Source organism: Arvicanthis niloticus, chromosome 17, assembly GCF_011762505.2.
Source record: "Arvicanthis niloticus isolate mArvNil1 chromosome 17, mArvNil1.pat.X, whole genome shotgun sequence".
NCBI classification, from domain to species: Eukaryota; Metazoa; Chordata; class Mammalia; order Rodentia; family Muridae; genus Arvicanthis; species Arvicanthis niloticus.
This window is the reverse complement of record NC_047674.1, coordinates 54,627,008-54,643,628: the sequence shown is the minus strand read 5'-3', so window position 1 is coordinate 54,643,628 and position 16,621 is coordinate 54,627,008. Positions and strand designations below refer to the sequence as shown.

The 16,621-nt window shown below is 53.2% G+C and overlaps 2 protein-coding genes across 2 annotated transcripts in view; one reads left to right on the top strand and one right to left on the bottom strand.

The window, feature by feature from the left end:
- The window catches only part of Cul9 (cullin 9), a 41,036-nt gene extending 28,739 nt beyond the window's left edge, over positions 1-12,297 (top strand). The window contains exons 27-41 of the mRNA XM_034521279.2: positions 1,159-1,304; positions 1,403-1,532; positions 1,664-1,863; positions 2,609-2,859; positions 4,097-4,442; positions 8,598-8,738; positions 8,876-9,040; positions 9,135-9,298; positions 9,620-9,713; positions 10,245-10,319; positions 10,412-10,522; positions 10,665-10,782; positions 11,043-11,176; positions 11,841-11,914; positions 11,991-12,297. Of these exons, the coding sequence (XP_034377170.1) occupies positions 1,159-1,304; positions 1,403-1,532; positions 1,664-1,863; positions 2,609-2,859; positions 4,097-4,442; positions 8,598-8,738; positions 8,876-9,040; positions 9,135-9,298; positions 9,620-9,713; positions 10,245-10,319; positions 10,412-10,522; positions 10,665-10,782; positions 11,043-11,176; positions 11,841-11,914; positions 11,991-12,201 (2,360 nt within the window). The 3' untranslated portion in view covers positions 12,202-12,297. The remainder of the gene's footprint in view (positions 1-1,158; positions 1,305-1,402; positions 1,533-1,663; positions 1,864-2,608; positions 2,860-4,096; positions 4,443-8,597; positions 8,739-8,875; positions 9,041-9,134; positions 9,299-9,619; positions 9,714-10,244; positions 10,320-10,411; positions 10,523-10,664; positions 10,783-11,042; positions 11,177-11,840; positions 11,915-11,990) is intronic.
- Positions 12,298-14,256: 1,959 nt separating this feature from the next.
- On the bottom strand, positions 14,257-16,534 carry Dnph1 (2'-deoxynucleoside 5'-phosphate N-hydrolase 1). Its single transcript, XM_034521621.2, has 4 exons — positions 16,324-16,534; positions 14,847-14,915; positions 14,596-14,706; positions 14,257-14,451 (listed from the first exon to the last, which is right to left on the bottom strand). The coding sequence occupies exons 1-4, from the start codon at positions 16,484-16,486 to the stop codon at positions 14,303-14,305; spliced, it is 492 nt and encodes a 163-aa protein (XP_034377512.1). The 5' UTR covers positions 16,487-16,534; the 3' UTR covers positions 14,257-14,302.
- Positions 16,535-16,621: the final 87 nt, after the last annotated feature.

Sequence of the window (16,621 nt, the reverse complement as noted above, 5' to 3'; positions counted from 1 at the left end):
ACAAACAACACAAAGTCTAGAATATGAGCATACGGCCCAGCGCCACATTCTCCTATCATATCTAAAAGTGGCGGGTTTTCTGAAGACCATGGCATTGCCACTACCAGATGCTTGAGAAGTTACAGACCTTCCCAGCGTCACCCGCTATACACTCTTTGCATTCCCCTAGTTGTCCTGATTTTCTGTCTTATTTTTGCTTGCTTTGCTTAATGGGGATCCAAACAAGGCCCACATCTGGTGGTTAGCTCTCAGGACTCCATCAGGCTGGGTCCTGCTGTCCCTTTCTCAACAGTTATTTGGGAAGGAAATGGGGCTGCAGGTTTCCGTGGATTCTAGTCTGTCCTTTGTGATGTTAAGAGAGGCCGGTGGACTCCACATCACCAGGCTCTTGAGCATAATCTGTTTTTGTTTGATGTTGGGGGTTGTGGATCCTTGAGACAGGGACACTTGTAGTTTAGGCTCAGCTTGAAATCACTGTTACCAAGGCTGACCTTCAACTCGGATCCCTTGTTTGCAGGCGTGTGACCCACACTTGAGGAATGGGGAATGGGGATGGGACCCAGGGCCCTGCGTATACCAGGGCCAGCACTCTACCTACTGAGCGCCTTTTGAGCTCCTCATGCCTGCACTTCATTAGCACTTATGAAATAGTGAAACTAATGTGTCATTGTGTCTTCACGTGTTAGTGCGATGCTTTCTCTGTAGAAAGAAGCTTCTCACCAGCTGCTTGACTCCCTTGAAGTAATTTTTACAGGAAAGGCTGAATCTGCCCTCTCCCCTCTAGATATGTTTTTGGTTTGGATTTCTTTTGATTTTGTCATGAGACAGAATCTTACTATATAGCCCTGGCTAGCTGGTTGCTCTATGTAATCCAGGCTGGCTTTGAACTCATAGAGATCCTCATGCCTCTGCCTCTTAAGTGCTGGGATTAAAGGCATTCACCACCATATCTGACAGCTATTTTTTGTTTGTTTGCTTGCTTTTAAAATTCTGAATTGCTTGTTTATAATACTCCAAAGATGGTTGGTGAGGTTCTTTAAATATATACCAGTATCATTACAACTCACAATCGTAAAAATACTGTTTGTATTTTTCTTACACTACTACCCCTTATTCCCCTCCTCTTTGACTGTGCCTGTCCCTTTGACACTTCCCTAGGTCAGAACTACTCAATCTTGGACATGGGACCACATCGGCGACTTCAGTGGACATGGCTGGGCCGGGCTGAGCTGCAGTTTGGGGACCAGACCTTGCACGTGTCCACTGTGCAGATGTGGCTGCTGCTGCATTTCAACCAGACAGAGGTACCTCTGCTGTGTCGCCCCTCCCCCATCTTCTACCTGCCTCTCTGCTCTCTCCTTTCCTGTCTTCACGTCTGATGGGCACTGTTTCTCCTCACCAGGAGGTGTCAGTAGAGACCTTGTTGAGGAATTCTGACCTCTCCCCAGAGCTCCTGCACCAGGCCCTTCTGCCCCTCACCTCTGACAATGGTCCTTTAACCTTGGAGGAGGCTCAGGACTTTCCACAGGGGGGTAAGTCAGCAGAGTCTGTGATGAGCCTCTGTGGCATGATGAAAGGCCCTGGGGGCGGGGGAGACTACGTCAGGGAGTGAGAGCATAGTGGGATTTTCATTCATGTGTCCCCTCCCTGTCCTTGGGTACAGGGGTGCTACGGCTCTGTGAGCCTCGGTCCCAGACCCAGGAAGAGATCCTGTGGCTGATACCTCCCCAGACGTATGTCAGTGTAGAAAAGGATGAGGGCCGGACCTTGGAACAGAAGCGGAACCTCCTGCGATGCCTTCTTGTCCGGATACTCAAAGCCCACGGGGAGAAAGGCCTGCACGTTGATCAGCTGGTTTGTCTGGTAGGCAGGGAGGACCATGCCCTAGGGAGGAGGGAGTCACGCTTGGGTCATCTCAGGAGAAGTTAGCCTCTTTCAATATGAAACATCCTCCGGGTCATATTTCCACCTGCTTTTTTTCTTGTTATGTGCATATGACATGTGTATGTGTGTCCTTATTTGTGTGTGTGTGTGTGTGTGTGTGTCTGTGGGTACACACACATGCGCAAGTGCAGGTCAGAGGACAACCTTGGCTGCCTGTCCTCTTCTTCCAACCTTTGCTTGACATGAGGTCTTTTGTTTGTGCTGTGTGTGAGAGGCTTGCTGGCTCATGAACTTGTGGAAATTCTCCTGTCTCTGCCTCCCTTCTCTCCATCGGAGCACCTGGGTTTCAGACACGTGCTGCACTTGCCCAACTTTGCATGGAATCCAGGGATTTGAACTCAGGTCATACCTGTGAGCAGTCACTTCATTTAGCCATCTCTGCAGCTCCCCTCACTCCCAGTCTGGGTTGTCTATTGGTGACATGAGTGTTCACCATGTGTGTAATTGAGTAATTTAATCCACAACAATAATAGTACAAGTAAAATTAATATATTAATAATATTAATAAATACTAACTTTTGCCATTGGATAGATGAGAAAAGCAAGGTATGAGGAGGTAACCTACCTGGTCTCATGGCTGGTAGGTGTGGTCGGGGCAGGTGCTGAACCATGCAGCCTGGCTCCCTGGGATAAGCAGTCTGCTTCTTTCTTTCTTTCCCTCCAGGTGCTGGAGGCCTGGCAGAAGGGTCCAAGTCCAGCGGGGCGCCTGGGCTGCGCTTCCACAGTGGGGGTGGCCTGTTCCAGCACCGATGTTCTCTCCTGCATCCTGCATCTCCTGGGCCAGGGCTATGTGGAACGTCGTGATGACCGGCCCCAGGTCCTGATGTATGCCACCCCAGAGCCCATGGGGCCCTGCCGGGGTCAGGCAGATGTCCCCTTTTGTGGCAACCAGAGCACTGAGACCTTCAAACCTAGGTAGCCACCCTTTTCGGTAGATGAGCAGGGCCAAAGCTCTGCAAAACTCATTTTTAAAAAATATTAGTTATTAATTGTGTGTGTGTGTGTTGTGTGTGTTGTGTGTGTGTGCTATGTTTTGACACATACCAGAAGAGGGCATCAGATCCCATTACAGATGGTTGTGAGCCACTTCGTGGTTGCTGGGAATTGAACTCAGAACCTCTGAAAGAGCAGTCAGTGCTTTTAACCGCTGAGCCATCTCTCCAACCCAAAACTCACTTGTGTAAAAGTATTTCCTGTTAGTCCCAGCACTAGAGAGGCAGAAGCAGACGGGTCTCTGTGAGTCTGAGATCAGCCAGGGATACATAGAGAGACCCTGTCTCAAAAAACCCAAAATTAACCAAACAAAATCCCACTTCCCATCTGCTCTGCTCTTTCTGTGTTTTCTATTATTTCCCCTTGCTAGTCTTCACCCTCTTCTTCTCCACCCCCCACCCCCACTCACACCTTGCCAATCAAGGGTCTTGATGTCCCCATGCTCCTAGAGCCAGCCCTTAGGCAGGTGACCCAGATGCACAGATACTGCTCTTTCTGAGCAACTTTGGTCTGTGTTGTAAATCTGTGTGGAGTGGTTGCTGTGCACTTGCCTTGGGAATATGCTACGCTCCAGGAAGTTTGTTCTACTGGTGAATCTGCCAAAGGCTGTCCTAAGTAGCCGGTACCCCTGAAACTTCCAACCTCAAATGCATCCCCAAGGCTGTTACAGCACCAGTGCTCGTCCTCCTCATCTGCATGGTGTGTGGCCAAGTTCTCTGACTTTTTTCAAGCCACAGTGTGCATGCACATTGTTTGTGTGTGCGTGAGAGCCGAGTCCAGAGCCAACTCTGTTCCTTTTGTTCCTCCCATGCTGCTGGCCCACAGGTTATACTTTGCATAGGACGAGTTTGACATGCTGCTATCATTTTGAACAATGGAGTGTCCCCTTCATTATAAGTCACTTAGCACCATGACCTACCCACTGGTCTCCAGTGCCCCAAGTCAGTGTTCCAGCCAGCCTCAGCCCCACACTTACTCATGCATCTAGTCTGTGGAGGGCTCTGTTCCCACAGTTGGTTCCGATGGTTATACACAGGCTACTGGGGCAAGCTGAAGTGCAGGGTCATACATGGGAGCTGGGGGGGGGGGTGGCTATTGGGAGCTTATTGATAGGTAAGCAGGGATAGATGCTAAACACTGTCTCTTCTCTCTCCTTAAGCCCAGAAGCTGTGGTGGCCCTGGCATCTCTACAGCTGCCTGCAGGCCGTACCATGAGTCCCCAGGAGGTAGAAGGATTGATGGAGCAGACGGTGCGGCAGGTGCAGGAGACGCTGAACTTAGAGCCAGATGTAGCTCAGCACCTTCTGGCTCATTCCCACTGGGGCACAGAGCAGCTGCTGCAGAGCTACAGCGATGATCCAGAACCACTGCTCCTTGCAGCGGGGCTGCGCGTACCTCAGGCCCAGGCGGTCCCCACTCGCCCTGACCAATGCCCTGTGTGCGTCAGTCCCCTGGGGCCCAACGATGACTCACCCTCCCTCTGCTGCATGCACTGCTGCTGCAAGGTGAGCATGCAGCCCCTCCTTACTCGGCCTTTCCACCTGGCTAGTGCCTTGGAGACACCGTCTCCTAACCGGGGCTATCTTGGGCCTCTCTGTACCGCTTTGCCCTTCCTTTCTCACTTCCTCCTGAGAGTGGAGCCTAGTGCCTGGCATCACCACTGAGCTAAACCCCAAACCCAGGTATGTCTCTTAACGCCCCTTCAGCTCAGCTAGTGTGCCCTCTGTAAGTGGGGCTACCTGCCACACTCCTCAGAGACAGACAGACTGACAGAATAGGAGGAAATGCCATTACTATTACCCATAATTCATGGTTTCCTTGTCAACAGTTGAGTCCACTCATCTCAGAAGAGCAAATATGTTGTCATATATTCTCATTCGATACACAAGCAGATAGAGATAGTATAGGCCAGCAGCAGGCACAGGGGACGGAGAGTGAGGCGGCTACTGGACCTGACAGGAAGCAGAGAGGTCACCAGCGTGGAAACAGAGAGGACAGGGCAGAGGCACTGAGTCCCGAGCCCTGCAGGCCCTGGGCCAGGCTAACACAGTGCCTGGGCAGCAGGAAGCTAACATGGACCCTTAGCATGGGCAATACTCCATGTTGTCACAAACTCTAGATGCCTCTTCCACCCGTGTCTCCCAGGGGTGGGTGACATGCGTGGCTCTGTGCCGCCCTCTCTCCCTCTCTCTGCTTCTAGATGCTTCTGACTTAATTGCTTGGGCTTCCTTCTTTCCACGGTTTTAGGTTTTTCTTTTATATTCATCCAGTTAAAACAGGCAGGGACCTAGTGTGTAGTGTGTAGACTGCTGTGAGGTGTGGGGTTAGGTCTGCAGCTGGGGTATCTGAGCAGGGCCTCTAGGGCCAGCGTCATGCTGCCTGCCTGCATTCCCTAGTTCCTCTGTAATGGTTTGGGGAGTAGCACGCTTTACTGTCCCCCTTTAAAAAGGGTTATTTATTTATTTAAGCCTTATGCGTATAAGCACGTTGCAAGTATGGGTGTGTGCCTCATGCTTATGGAGGCCAGAGTGGGTATCACACTTTTCTGGAACTGGGGTTACACATGGTCGTGAGCCACCATATGGGAGCTGGGAACTGAACCCGGGTCCTCTAGAAGAACATCCGTTGCGCTTAACCCCTGAGCCATCTCTCCAGCCTCACTAGCTCCAGTTTACAGATGACGGAGACACCTGGAGGCGATGCCATTTATCTAAATCAAGATTTGAATTTTGGCAGGTTTACCCCAAACGTTACCTCTCTCCAAACTCTGATGATAAATTCTGGGAAGAAGATATACTTTGGTGATGTCACAGGAAGTGACTGCATAGAGATTTGGGCTTCCCCTTACACTGGGGAGATGAAGGGAGGCCTGCCCGGAGGCGGCATCCTGTGGGGGAGTGTTGTAGCACCAGCCAGTAGAGCCTGGGGACTGAGGCTGTCTGTTTAGGGGAGGCGGGCTAAGAGAAGGATGAGGAGGTTGAGGTGGATGGTGATCTGTGGGAAACCACTGTGGGTGAAACAATCTGATTTAAAGTTTTGAAAACTTAGTTGGGAGCTGGGAGAAAAGCTCAGGAGATAAACCTGTTTACCGTGCAGACACCAGCACCAGAGGAGAGATGTCAGAACCACAGAAAAGCATAGGTAAATCAAGGGTAGGCAAGGCGGTGGCTGCCTGGTATCAGGACTCCGGTGGCAGAGACAGGATCCCTGGGGCAGACCCACTAGCTAAACCAGCCAGGATCGGTGAGCTCCAGATTCAGTGAGAGCCGTCAAAGAGCTGTCAACTTGGGCTTCTCATGAATGGGTGCTTCCACATCTTGGGATACAGACACGTGTGCACCAGCCACCAAAAGCTTTGGCTGGTGTGTGGAGAGCCCTGTCTGGACAGTGTTGTGTGAGCTGATGACAGGGTTTGGACCTGTGTAGTGGTAACAAGAAAAGTAACTGATAGAACCTATGAGACTTGGCTGGTTAGACGCCAGGCTCCATACGGAGAGCCAAGGACAGCCCTCCCCTCTGCTTTAGAGCTGGGCATCCCAGGGGACGGGGTGTGACACCTTTACTTTGTTTGAGAGGAACTTTAGGGCAAGATGTAGGGATGAAGGGTGGGGCTTTGAGAGGAAGCACTGGTCACAGCCCGGTGAAGTCTGAGCTGCTTGCTGGATATTATGTGGCAAAGGCAGTTAGCCAGTGGATTTGGAATTTGAAGTTAAGTGGAAAAGAGTGGGGCTGAGCCTGGTACCCTCATGTAAAGACGCAGATACAGGGAGCCTGCAAAATGTAACTGATTTAAAAAGGTCCTAGCTGGAGGCAGAGGCAGGCGGATTTCTGAGTTCGAGGCCAGCCTGGCCTACAGAGTGAGCTCCAGGACAGCCGGCGCTATACAGAGAAACCCTGTCTCAAAAAAACCAACAAAAGAGAAAACAAGCAGAAGCTTCAGCCTGTGAATAAGGCAGGAATTGCAAAGCCCCAGGACAGCCCCAGGCCCAGGGCAATGAGAGGCCACGAGTGCCAGCCTGTTGGCAGGCAGAATGGGCACAGGGCAGGTACTAGCACTGTTCCTCTAGGGCTGGGTAGTGCCTGTGGCAGAAACCAAAAGGCTAGAGGCAGTCAGACCCAGACTCCAGGATTCTGTCATTCAGGACAGAATCCTAAGGCACTGTGTGCCTGCAAGCGTGGGGTCTACTTTTGGAAAACTTACCCCTTGCTTCACCTAAAATGATGCAAAGATTTTTTTTTTTTTTTTTTTTTTTTTGTCTGCTTCTCGCTTTGTCTTGATTTGTTTCAAGATGTAAAGGGTTTGGTTTGGTGATAGATGGTCTAGGTTCTTCACATGGGTACTGTCGACTGGTGTCCCTGGTGCTTTGATTGATCATAGTCTGAGGACCAAAGGCACTTAGTGGAACAGTTTAAGAAACTCATGGACTTTGTTTTGAGAGGTGAGGGGGGAAAGGGCCATTTATCAGGAGGTTCCTGTGTATTATGGAGAAGACACGACCTGCGTTAGGGTGGCATGGGTGGAACAACAGAAGGTGACGAGGGTGGGGTGGGGATGGCTGTGCTGTGGAGGAGGACACGGGGACACCACAGGTTAGTGTGTTTTGTGGGGAAGAGACTGAGTCTGTTTGAAGGTGGAGCCCTTGGAGGTAGAGTCTCAGGCTGGGAAAACCGGAGCCAGAGGAACTAGCAGAAATTAGTGGTGCTGGCACCGGCATGGACACCGGCATGGACACCGGCATGCAGGAGCCCAGAGCCCAGTGGGATAGGCTGTGTTTTCCCAGGCTCCCTTCTCTCTCACCTCTAAGAAAGAATCATTATCTTTAATTTGTGTGTATGAGTGTTTTGCCTGCATTGCATACATGCCCGGTCCTGCAGAGGCCAGAAGAGGGTCAGACCCCTGGAAGTGGAGTTACAGCTGTAAGCCACCATGTGGGTGCAGGAATTAAACCTGGGTTTTTTAGAGGAACAGCAAGTCTTAGCCACTGAGTCACTCTCAGCTCCGTCCTCACCTCTGGTGTTGATTACATATACATCGCTGTGACAAGTACCTGAGAGGATAGCGTAAGGGAAGAAACATCTGTTCGGCTCACGGTTTAGGAGTTTTTAGTGTGCAGCTGGTTGTTTCCACTGGTTTTAGGCCTATGAGGCAGAAAATCACGGTGAAAGGCCAGGGGACCGCTGCTTACCTCTAGGCGGTCAAGGTGGTCTCAGAGGCCCATCCCCAGTGATCTGTGTCAACCATCTTTGAGTAGTGGAGTGACTCATTGGTCAAGGCAGAACCCGGATGATCCAACCACCCCATAAAAGCCCCACCACTGAACACTGCTTCCACTGGGGACCAAGCCTGCGATACACCAGCCTTTCACTGGGCCCTGTCTAAGCCGACACACATGGTTATTTCTGTTTCTTTAGATCCTTTCTGTTGACTGTTACTTCCTTGGTAGTGATTGTAGTTAGGCCAGCGCCCAAGCCCCATACATCCTCAAAGATAACTACAATTTAGCCTTGTCCCGGAAAACCAAGCTATCTGGAAGGCAGGGTCAGCAGTGAGGTGGGCCCAGAGCCCTCCATCTCTGGCTTTCTGGAAGCTGTGGAAGGTGAGCGAACAGAGAGTGGCCAGGCTGCCTGTCCCTGATCAGCTTCTCCTTTTGTCCTGGCAGTCTTGCTGGAATGAGTACCTGACAACTCGGATAGAACAGAACTTTGTGCTGAACTGTACCTGCCCCATCGCTGACTGTCCTGCCCAGCCCACTGGAGCCTTCATCCGGAACATTGTCTCCTCTCCAGAGGTCATCTCCAAGGTACACACCCCACCCCCACCCCAACCCTCCATGGACCCAGTGGGCAGGCTGGCTTTCTGGTGCCCAGGCCTTCAGAGCCTCCTGGAGAGTCCTGTTCTCCCAGCATTCACAACGTGTGCACTCGCCTCTGCCCACAGTATGAGAAGGCCCTTCTGCGAGGCTACGTGGAAAGCTGCTCCAACCTGACGTGGTGCACCAACCCTCAGGGCTGTGACCGGATCCTGTGCCGCCAGGGCCTGGGCAGCGGGACCACCTGCTCCAAGTGCGGCTGGGCCTCTTGCTTCAGCTGTAGTTTTCCTGAGGTGGGTGCTCCACCGTCCCTGCCCAGCGCCTGAGCTCGCGCACACAGGTGTGAGGTGGCTGAGCTGGCTGTGCCCCTCACACTTGCCCACCTAGGCGCACTACCCTGCCAGCTGTGGCCACATGTCCCAGTGGGTCGACGACGGCGGCTACTATGATGGCATGAGCGTGGAGGCCCAGAGCAAGCACCTAGCCAAGCTCATCTCCAAACGCTGTCCCAGCTGCCAGGCGCCTATCGAGAAGAACGAGGGGTGTCTGCAGTAAGTGGGGTACAGGGGGCCTGGGAACATGGCGTCGGGGAGGCCGGCAGTAAGGAAGACACTCGAGCTTACTGTGAAAGCTTGTCAAATCCACAGCCCACATTCAGTGTCCCCAAGGGTCACCTCCTGGATTCCTCCACCCAGGCTTTAAGTCTGCTGTGTGGGAAGCCCAAAGCAAGGGTGTACTTAGCAGGACTTGGGAAGATGGAGCCTAGGGGCAGCTGGAAAAGCCAGCTTGTCACTGGGGTGTCTAGCCCCCGGGTACCCTCGCCACCCTTATCCAGAGGCAGATGCCCTCTGCTGAGCTCAAATCCTCCATAGCATGACCTGTGCGAGATGCAACCATGGGTTCTGCTGGCGCTGCCTCAAGTCCTGGAAGCCAAGCCACAAGGACTACTACAACTGTTCTGCCATGGTAAGGGGCGGGGCACGGCAGCGGGGCGGGGCACGGCAGCGGGGCGGGACATGGCAGCGGGGCGGGGCACGGCACGGCAGCGGGGCGGGGCGGGGCAGCGGGGCGGGGCACGGCAGCGGGGCGGGGCATGGCATTGGGCCAGCCAGTCAGGACAGGCGAAGTGTGTTCCCAGAACAATGGGGTAGCAGTCTGGACAAAGGTTAACAGGAGTTGCTGAAGCATGAAGTTTAGAGAACTCTGTTCTGGGCACACCGCCTCCACCCGGGTGACCAAAGAAAGCCTGGAATGAGCAAGGCAGGCCAAACAGGCACCAGAGCCAGGCAAGGAGTGTGGGGTGGGGCCTCCCAAACACTATGGCTGGAAACAAGCCCCAGCATTTCCATGTAAAGGAAGGCGAATATTAGGACAGCCGGGAGGATTACATGATAGTTGTGGGTGAAGTGTAGAGGGGCATTATGGATAGTGGCCTTCTAAGAACCCCAGCCTGTCAGAACAAGCACCCAGCCACCCTCCATGTATCCTCCTCACCAGGTGAGCAAAGCAGCTCGCCAGGAGAAGCGGTTTCAGGACTATAACGAGAGGTGCACCTTCCACCATCAGGCCCGGGTGAGCCGTGGTCAGTGGGTGGGCCATCAGAGGGCTGCGTGACTGCCTGAAGTACAGACCTCAAGGGCTATGACAGCATTTGCCTCATACAGGAGTTTGCTATCAACCTGCGGAACCAGGCCTCTGCCATCCATGAGGTGCCTCCACCCAAATCCTTCACCTTCCTGCAAGATGCCTGCCGGGCCCTCGAGCAGGCTCGAAAGGTTGTAGCAGTGGGGGAGGCAAGAAGGGGAGGGGTGTGCTGGCCGAGGGGGCTGAGTGGGCTTGGATGGAGGAACCCAGAAGAGGACACGTGAGGTGGAGGTGCCGGGACTCAGGCTGGATATACTGCTGGGGCTCCCCTAGGTGCTGGCCTATGCCTGTGTCTACAGCTTCTACAGCCAGGACACGGAGTACATGGATGTGGTAGAGCAGCAGACCGAGAACCTGGAGCTGCACACAAATGCCCTGCAGATCCTTCTCGGTGAGCCCAGCACCAACGCCCTGTCAAACAGGTTGTTCAAAGCCCCTGCCTTCGCTCCGTTCCTTTCCTCCCCTTCATTCTGCCTAGCTCTCTCAGGTCTAAAGCCCATGACACGAGGGCCTGGGTCACAGATATGCTCCTGGTGGGTGAGCACCATGAGTCTTGACAGCTCAGCCTGGCACTTGGTGGATGCTCCGTAGGTGTTTGTGGGGGGAGGAGTGGATGGGAGAAGAGAGCAAGTCCTGGCCTTGCTCCTTCAGAGGAGACCCTGCTGAGCTGCCAGGACCTGGCCTCCTCCCTGCGCCTCCTGCGGGCGGATTGCCTCAGCACAGGCACGGAGCTGCTGCAGAGGATCCAGGAGAGGCTGCTGGCCATCCTGCAACACTCGACCCAGGTACTGCCCTGACAGTCCTGCCTTAGGGAGTCCTGAGGGAAATGCAGCAAGGGGCTCAAGGGGTGTTAGTAGGCCCATGGCACGCCTTTATCCCAGCACTGGGGAGGCAGAGGCAGGTGGATCTCTGAGTTTAAGACCAGCCTGGTCTACAGAGTGAGTTCCAGGACAGCCAGGGCAACACAGAAAAACCTTGTCTTAGGGGGTGTGATGGTGTCAGGAGGCCTGAGCCAGTCTGCTGTGACATTTAACCTCCTGGGGCTTCTTACAAAGGAGTGGGTTTCCCCAAATCAGGGGTCTGGGCCCAGGTGCTCATGAGTGCCAGCCAGCACTTTCTCAGACCATACTCCAACAAGTGGGGGTCAGGGATGTGCGGGGAGGGGTGGGGTGGGAGTAAGGGAGCCACAGGGCTCTTGACAGCTCTGGAGCACAGGTTTAGAGCTCAAACTATGAAGCTTGTTCTTGGGTCCCTTGCTGACTGCTTAGTAACCAGGCAGGGTACCTGCTGTGCAGTGCAGGCCACTGGAGACTTCCAGGTTAAACTTCAGAGCCTGGATGGAAGCTCCTGAGAGTCTGGTTCTCAGGAATCACCAGGGGAAAGGATGCCAGGCCCAAGGCCCGGTAGCCTCTCCTCTTCTGCTCCTCAGACCCTCCTGTCTCCTTTCAGGACTTCCGGGTTGGACTGCAGAGTCCCTCAGTAGAGACCCGGGAGGTGAAAGGGTCCAACGTGCCCAGTGATCAGTGAGTAGGCTGGGCAGAGCCTGGGGAGGGGAAGAGGAATCCAGGCTTCTTGGCTGAGTGTGGTGGCTCTCTCTAGGCCCCAGGGCTCCTCAGGGCTGGAAGTGGAAGATGAAGAGGAGGAGGAGGAGGAAGAAGAGGAGGAGGAAGAGGATATGCCTGAGTGGCATAACGTGTTGGATGAGGAACTGGACAATGGCAGCTTCTCCTACGACGAGGAGTCTGAGAACCTGGACCGAGAGACCTTCTTCTTTGGTGACGAGGATGAAGATGATGAATCCTATGACTAAGGGAGAGGGGCGGGGCCGCAGGGCATCATGTGACAGGGAATCCCGGTGTCTGAAGCACCCTCCGTTTACTGAATAAACCTTTTTTCACACACTTCACAGGCGGAGCCCCTCCTCACCCCCACTCCTTGAATTTCCTCACAACACTCTTCTCATTCTTCAAAACATAGGACTGCATGTGTGTACATGCCGTGGTGCGTGTGTTGGTATGGAGGTCAGAGACTGCATGTGTGTACATGCCGTGGTGCGTGTGTTGGTATGGAGGTCAGAGACTGCATGTGTGTACATGCCGTGGTGCGTGTGTTGGTATGGAGGTCAGAGACTGCATGTGTGTACATGCCGTGGTGCGTGTGTTGGTATGGAGGTCAGAGACTGCATGTGTGTACATGCCGTGGTGCGTGTGTTGGTATGGAGGTCAGAGACTGCATGTGTGTACATGCCGTGGTGCGTGTGTTGGTATGGAGGTCAGAGACTGCATGTGTGTACATGCCGTGGTGCGTGTGTTGGTATGGAGGTCAGAGACTGCATGTGTGTACATGCCGTGGTGCGTGTGTTGGTATGGAGGTCAGAGACTGCATGTGTGTACATGCCGTGGTGCGTGTGTTGGTATGGAGGTCAGAGACTGCATCCAGGAGTCAGGTCTCTTTTCCATGTGCCTGGGATAGAACCCAGGTCTTCGGGCTTGATGTGAAGCACCCACAGCTGCTGAGCCAGCTCACCAGCCCACCTCCATGTTTCCTGTTTTCCTTAGATGTCCAGACTTTTCTGTCCTCTGAGAAAGCCAAAGCCTTGACCTCAAGTCATAACTGGAAGCACAGATCTAGGTTGAGAGATGACAAGAATGCAGCCCACCCAATACCTGGCCTCCTTCCATACCTAAGTGCTCCCCAGGGCCGGAAAGGTTGACAAGGTGCCTTTCTCCTGGGGACCTAGTTAAAGCAGGGCCCTTCTATTTTCTACAGTGAAGTGGAATGGAAAAGCCAGGGCCGGTCCCAGCACTGCCAGTATAGAGTTTTTTGTTTTTGAGACAGGGTCTCTCTACATAGGTCTGACTGTCCTGGAATTCATTATATAGAACACAGTGACCTTGAACTCAGAAATCTACCTGCCTATGTGTAGTGGTTTGAATATGCTTGGTCCTGGGGGTTGAACTATTAGGAGATGTGACCTTGTTGGAGGAAGCGTGTCACTGTGGCGGAGGGCTTTGAGACCCTTCTCCTAGCTGCCTGAGAAGAGTCTGCTCCTGGCTTCCTTTCCGTGAAGATGTAGAGCTCTCAGCAACAAAGTCATCCATACTCCTGCTAGGATGGCCCATTAAACACCATTTAAAGCATTCCACGGCTTTTCAAAGTCCCCAAATCTACATTCCTCCACACAAAAGCATGGTCAGACCTATCACAGCAGTACCCAGTCCCTGGTACCAACTTCTGTCTTAGTTAGGGTTTTACTGCTGCGAAGAGACACCATGACCAAGGCAACTCTTATAAAGGACAACATTTAATTGGGGCTGGCTTACAGGTTCAGAGGTTCAGTACATTATCGTCAAGGTGGGAGCATGGTAGTGTCCAGGCAGACATGGTGCAGGAGGAGCTGAGAGTTCTACATCTTCATTGAAAGGAAACCAGCAGACTGTTCTCAGGTGGCTAGGAGGAGGGCCTCAAAGCCCACGCCCACAGTGACACACTTCCTCCCACAAGGCCACACCTCCTAATAGTGCCCCTCCCTAGGTCAAGCATATACAAACCACCACACTGTGCCTCCTGAGGTTGTGCCACCATACCCAGCTAAATGAACCTTTTCTTACTACTGAGGCTGGAGCAGGAATGATCCAGAGAAATGTCAGGGGTCAGCATTTAATAATAAAGTTGGGCCAGGGCCAAAGAGAAGGTTCAGAGCTCAGAGCACTTGTTACCCTTGCAGAGGACCTGGGTTGAGTTCCCAGCACCCACACAGAGGCCCACAACTATCTGTAATACCAGTTCCAGAGAATGTGGTACCCTCTTCTGACCTCTGGGCACCAGGATGAATGTGGTTACATACATACATGGAGTTAAAATATACGTAAAAAATAAATTTAATTTTATTTTAATAAAGTAGGGTTAAGTCAGGCACTTTGGTTACTGGAGGAAGCTATCCCCTGAGGAAGACAAGCCTCAAAGTACCGATCCAGCATGGTCTCCACCTCTCCCTCTGCGTAGTCCCACACCTGGACCCTCGAGCCGTCAGCTGCTCCCCGGATCATGGCAGAAAGCACTGGGAAGGGGGAAAATGTGAAACCGACTCCCTCTGGTGATCCCCACTCTGCTCCCTGCCCCAGTCCACTGGGAAAGGAAGAAACGGATGTGGAGTTGCCAGAAAGCCCGGAAGGAATAAGCCACCCTGGGCTGGAATACTCACCTCGGCCAGACTGTGGTCGGAACAGGCATAGAATTGGCTTACCAAGGGCTACTGCCCGGCCCAATTCATAGCCCACACCCAAGGATGGCTGTGTCACTTCGGCCACGACCACTGGAAAGAAAGAAAAATAAGACAATACCTGGGACTTTTAAGGTCAGGACTATGGTCTATCTGTGGTGGGGACAGTAAGGCCAGGGATATCCCAGGAATTGACATCACAAAGGAGCCCACAGGCAGGAAGGACTACGCACCATCTGACTGCTGCAGCCAGGCCAGGTCCTGATCATGGATGAGCTGGTCGCCCCCAGCAGCCTCTTCCCCTGTGATTGAGGGCATGCTGGTCAAGGGTGTTCCCCACCCCAATTCAGTGTCCAGTAACTTCTATGCTCTTGCTGCTTTTCATATATACCCTGCACAGGGAGGGGCAGAGAGAGGAACCCCACAAAGGCCAGGCCAGGAGAGGATTCTGTCAGTGGGGTAAAGAATCAAACAGACACAAGAAAAATGCAATCCTGTGCAAGGTGACATGTGCAGCTGGGGCTGGGTGTGGGGAAAGGACTGACTCAACTCTGAATCCAAGAGACATAACTTGTCAGACAGCCAGGATCACGGCTTCCAGTCTGAATAAACGCTGCTGTTCAGGATGGTAAGGCTCTGCCGGTGGCGGAGAAGAACCACGCTGTCTAAAAGTTCTTTTGTGAGCCTGAGGATGGTGGCACATACCTATAATCTCAGTCCCTGAGGCAGAGGCTGAGGGATCTCTGAGTTCCAACACAGCCTCGTCTACACTGTAAGTACCATGATAGTCAGGGATATGTAGAGAGACCCTGTCTCAAAAAACTAACAAGTTGAGAGTAGCGACAGGTGCCTGCAACTCTAGCACGTGGGAGGCAGAGACAGAAATAGGGAGTTCCAGGTCATCCACTGCCACACAGCAGGTCTGAGGTCACTGTGGGACATGACAGCCCATTTCCAAAAAACAACAACAAAAAAAAAAAAAAGAAAAGAAAATAAAGTAACTAGGGGAGAAAAACCAGATTCAAAGGTTTCCCCCAGGCTATCACACTCGCTAGTCTGTTTTGTCTCATTTTTCTTTGAGACAGGGTCTAACTCTGTTGCCCAGGTTGGCCTGGAACTCATCCTCCCTCAGCCTCCAGAGTGCGGGTATTGGCGCTGAAGGAAGGTAGAGGACTACCAACTAAGCACGCCATGAGCTAGCCACGCGTAAGCACTAACAGGTCCTTTCCAATCCCCTCGCATTTTTATCTAGTGATTCTTTGTCGTTTAAAAGATTCTCCCAGAACTGCATTAGAGTCCACAGTTTAGGAGTCTGTTCTTGCTTGGGGCAAGGGAGAAATACTTTTTGGAGCAGAAGTACAAGAGTTTCTAGGTACAACTTTCCTATCGGAGGAGTGCTAATTCCGAAGAGCCCATCAAAGCCTCGCTAGTCCAATGCTGGGTCTGGGCTCTCACTTGCTTCCAGTGCGCCGGAGAGGGTCATCTGATGTGCGCATGGGGCATGCACATGCAGAAGAGGCATAAACCAGGACCTTCCTCGGCCAGCCGGCCCACTAACTTTCAGGTCCTGGTCTGCAGGCCCCCTAACCTACAAGGCCAGCCTGCGGGTCCCCTAGCCAGCGGGTCCCTTGGCGGGCAAGTCCCTAGTCAGCCAGTCCTCTTAGCCTACAGACCCTCTAGCCTGCGAGCCTCCAGCCGGCGCCGACTCACCAGGCGGCTCCAACTCAGCATCAGCCACGTGCTCAGTGAGCACCTTCCCATAGCGCCGCAGCCGCGCCACGATCCGCGCGTACAGCGCTTGGTCCTCGCGCCCGCCGCGGATGCTCCCGCAGAAGTACACAGAGCGCGGAGCCTGCTCCACGCACGCCGCCATCGCCGCGCGCGCAACCGCCGCCGCCGCCACGTGACCTGGGAAAGCGACTCCCGGCGGAAAGGGGACCTTCGGCGAGCTCGCGCTTCCCGGATAGGCTCTTCCAGAGCCAAGCCGCTCATTAGTTCTGACTCCACC

Bases quoted from the DNA above. Each gene is read 5' to 3' on its own strand.
- Dnph1 (XM_034521621.2), bottom strand. From the start codon at position 16,486: ATGGCGGCGTGCGTGGAGCAGGCTCCGCGCTCTGTGTACTTCTGCGGG. The intron at 14,916-16,323 runs GTGAGTCGGCGC...CCTCAATCACAG, and splicing joins TGCTGAGTTGGAGCCGCCTG to GGGAAGAGGCTGCTGGGGGC. The intron at 14,452-14,595 runs GTGAGTATTCCA...CCCCCTTCCCAG, and splicing joins CCGACCACAGTCTGGCCGAG to TGCTTTCTGCCATGATCCGG.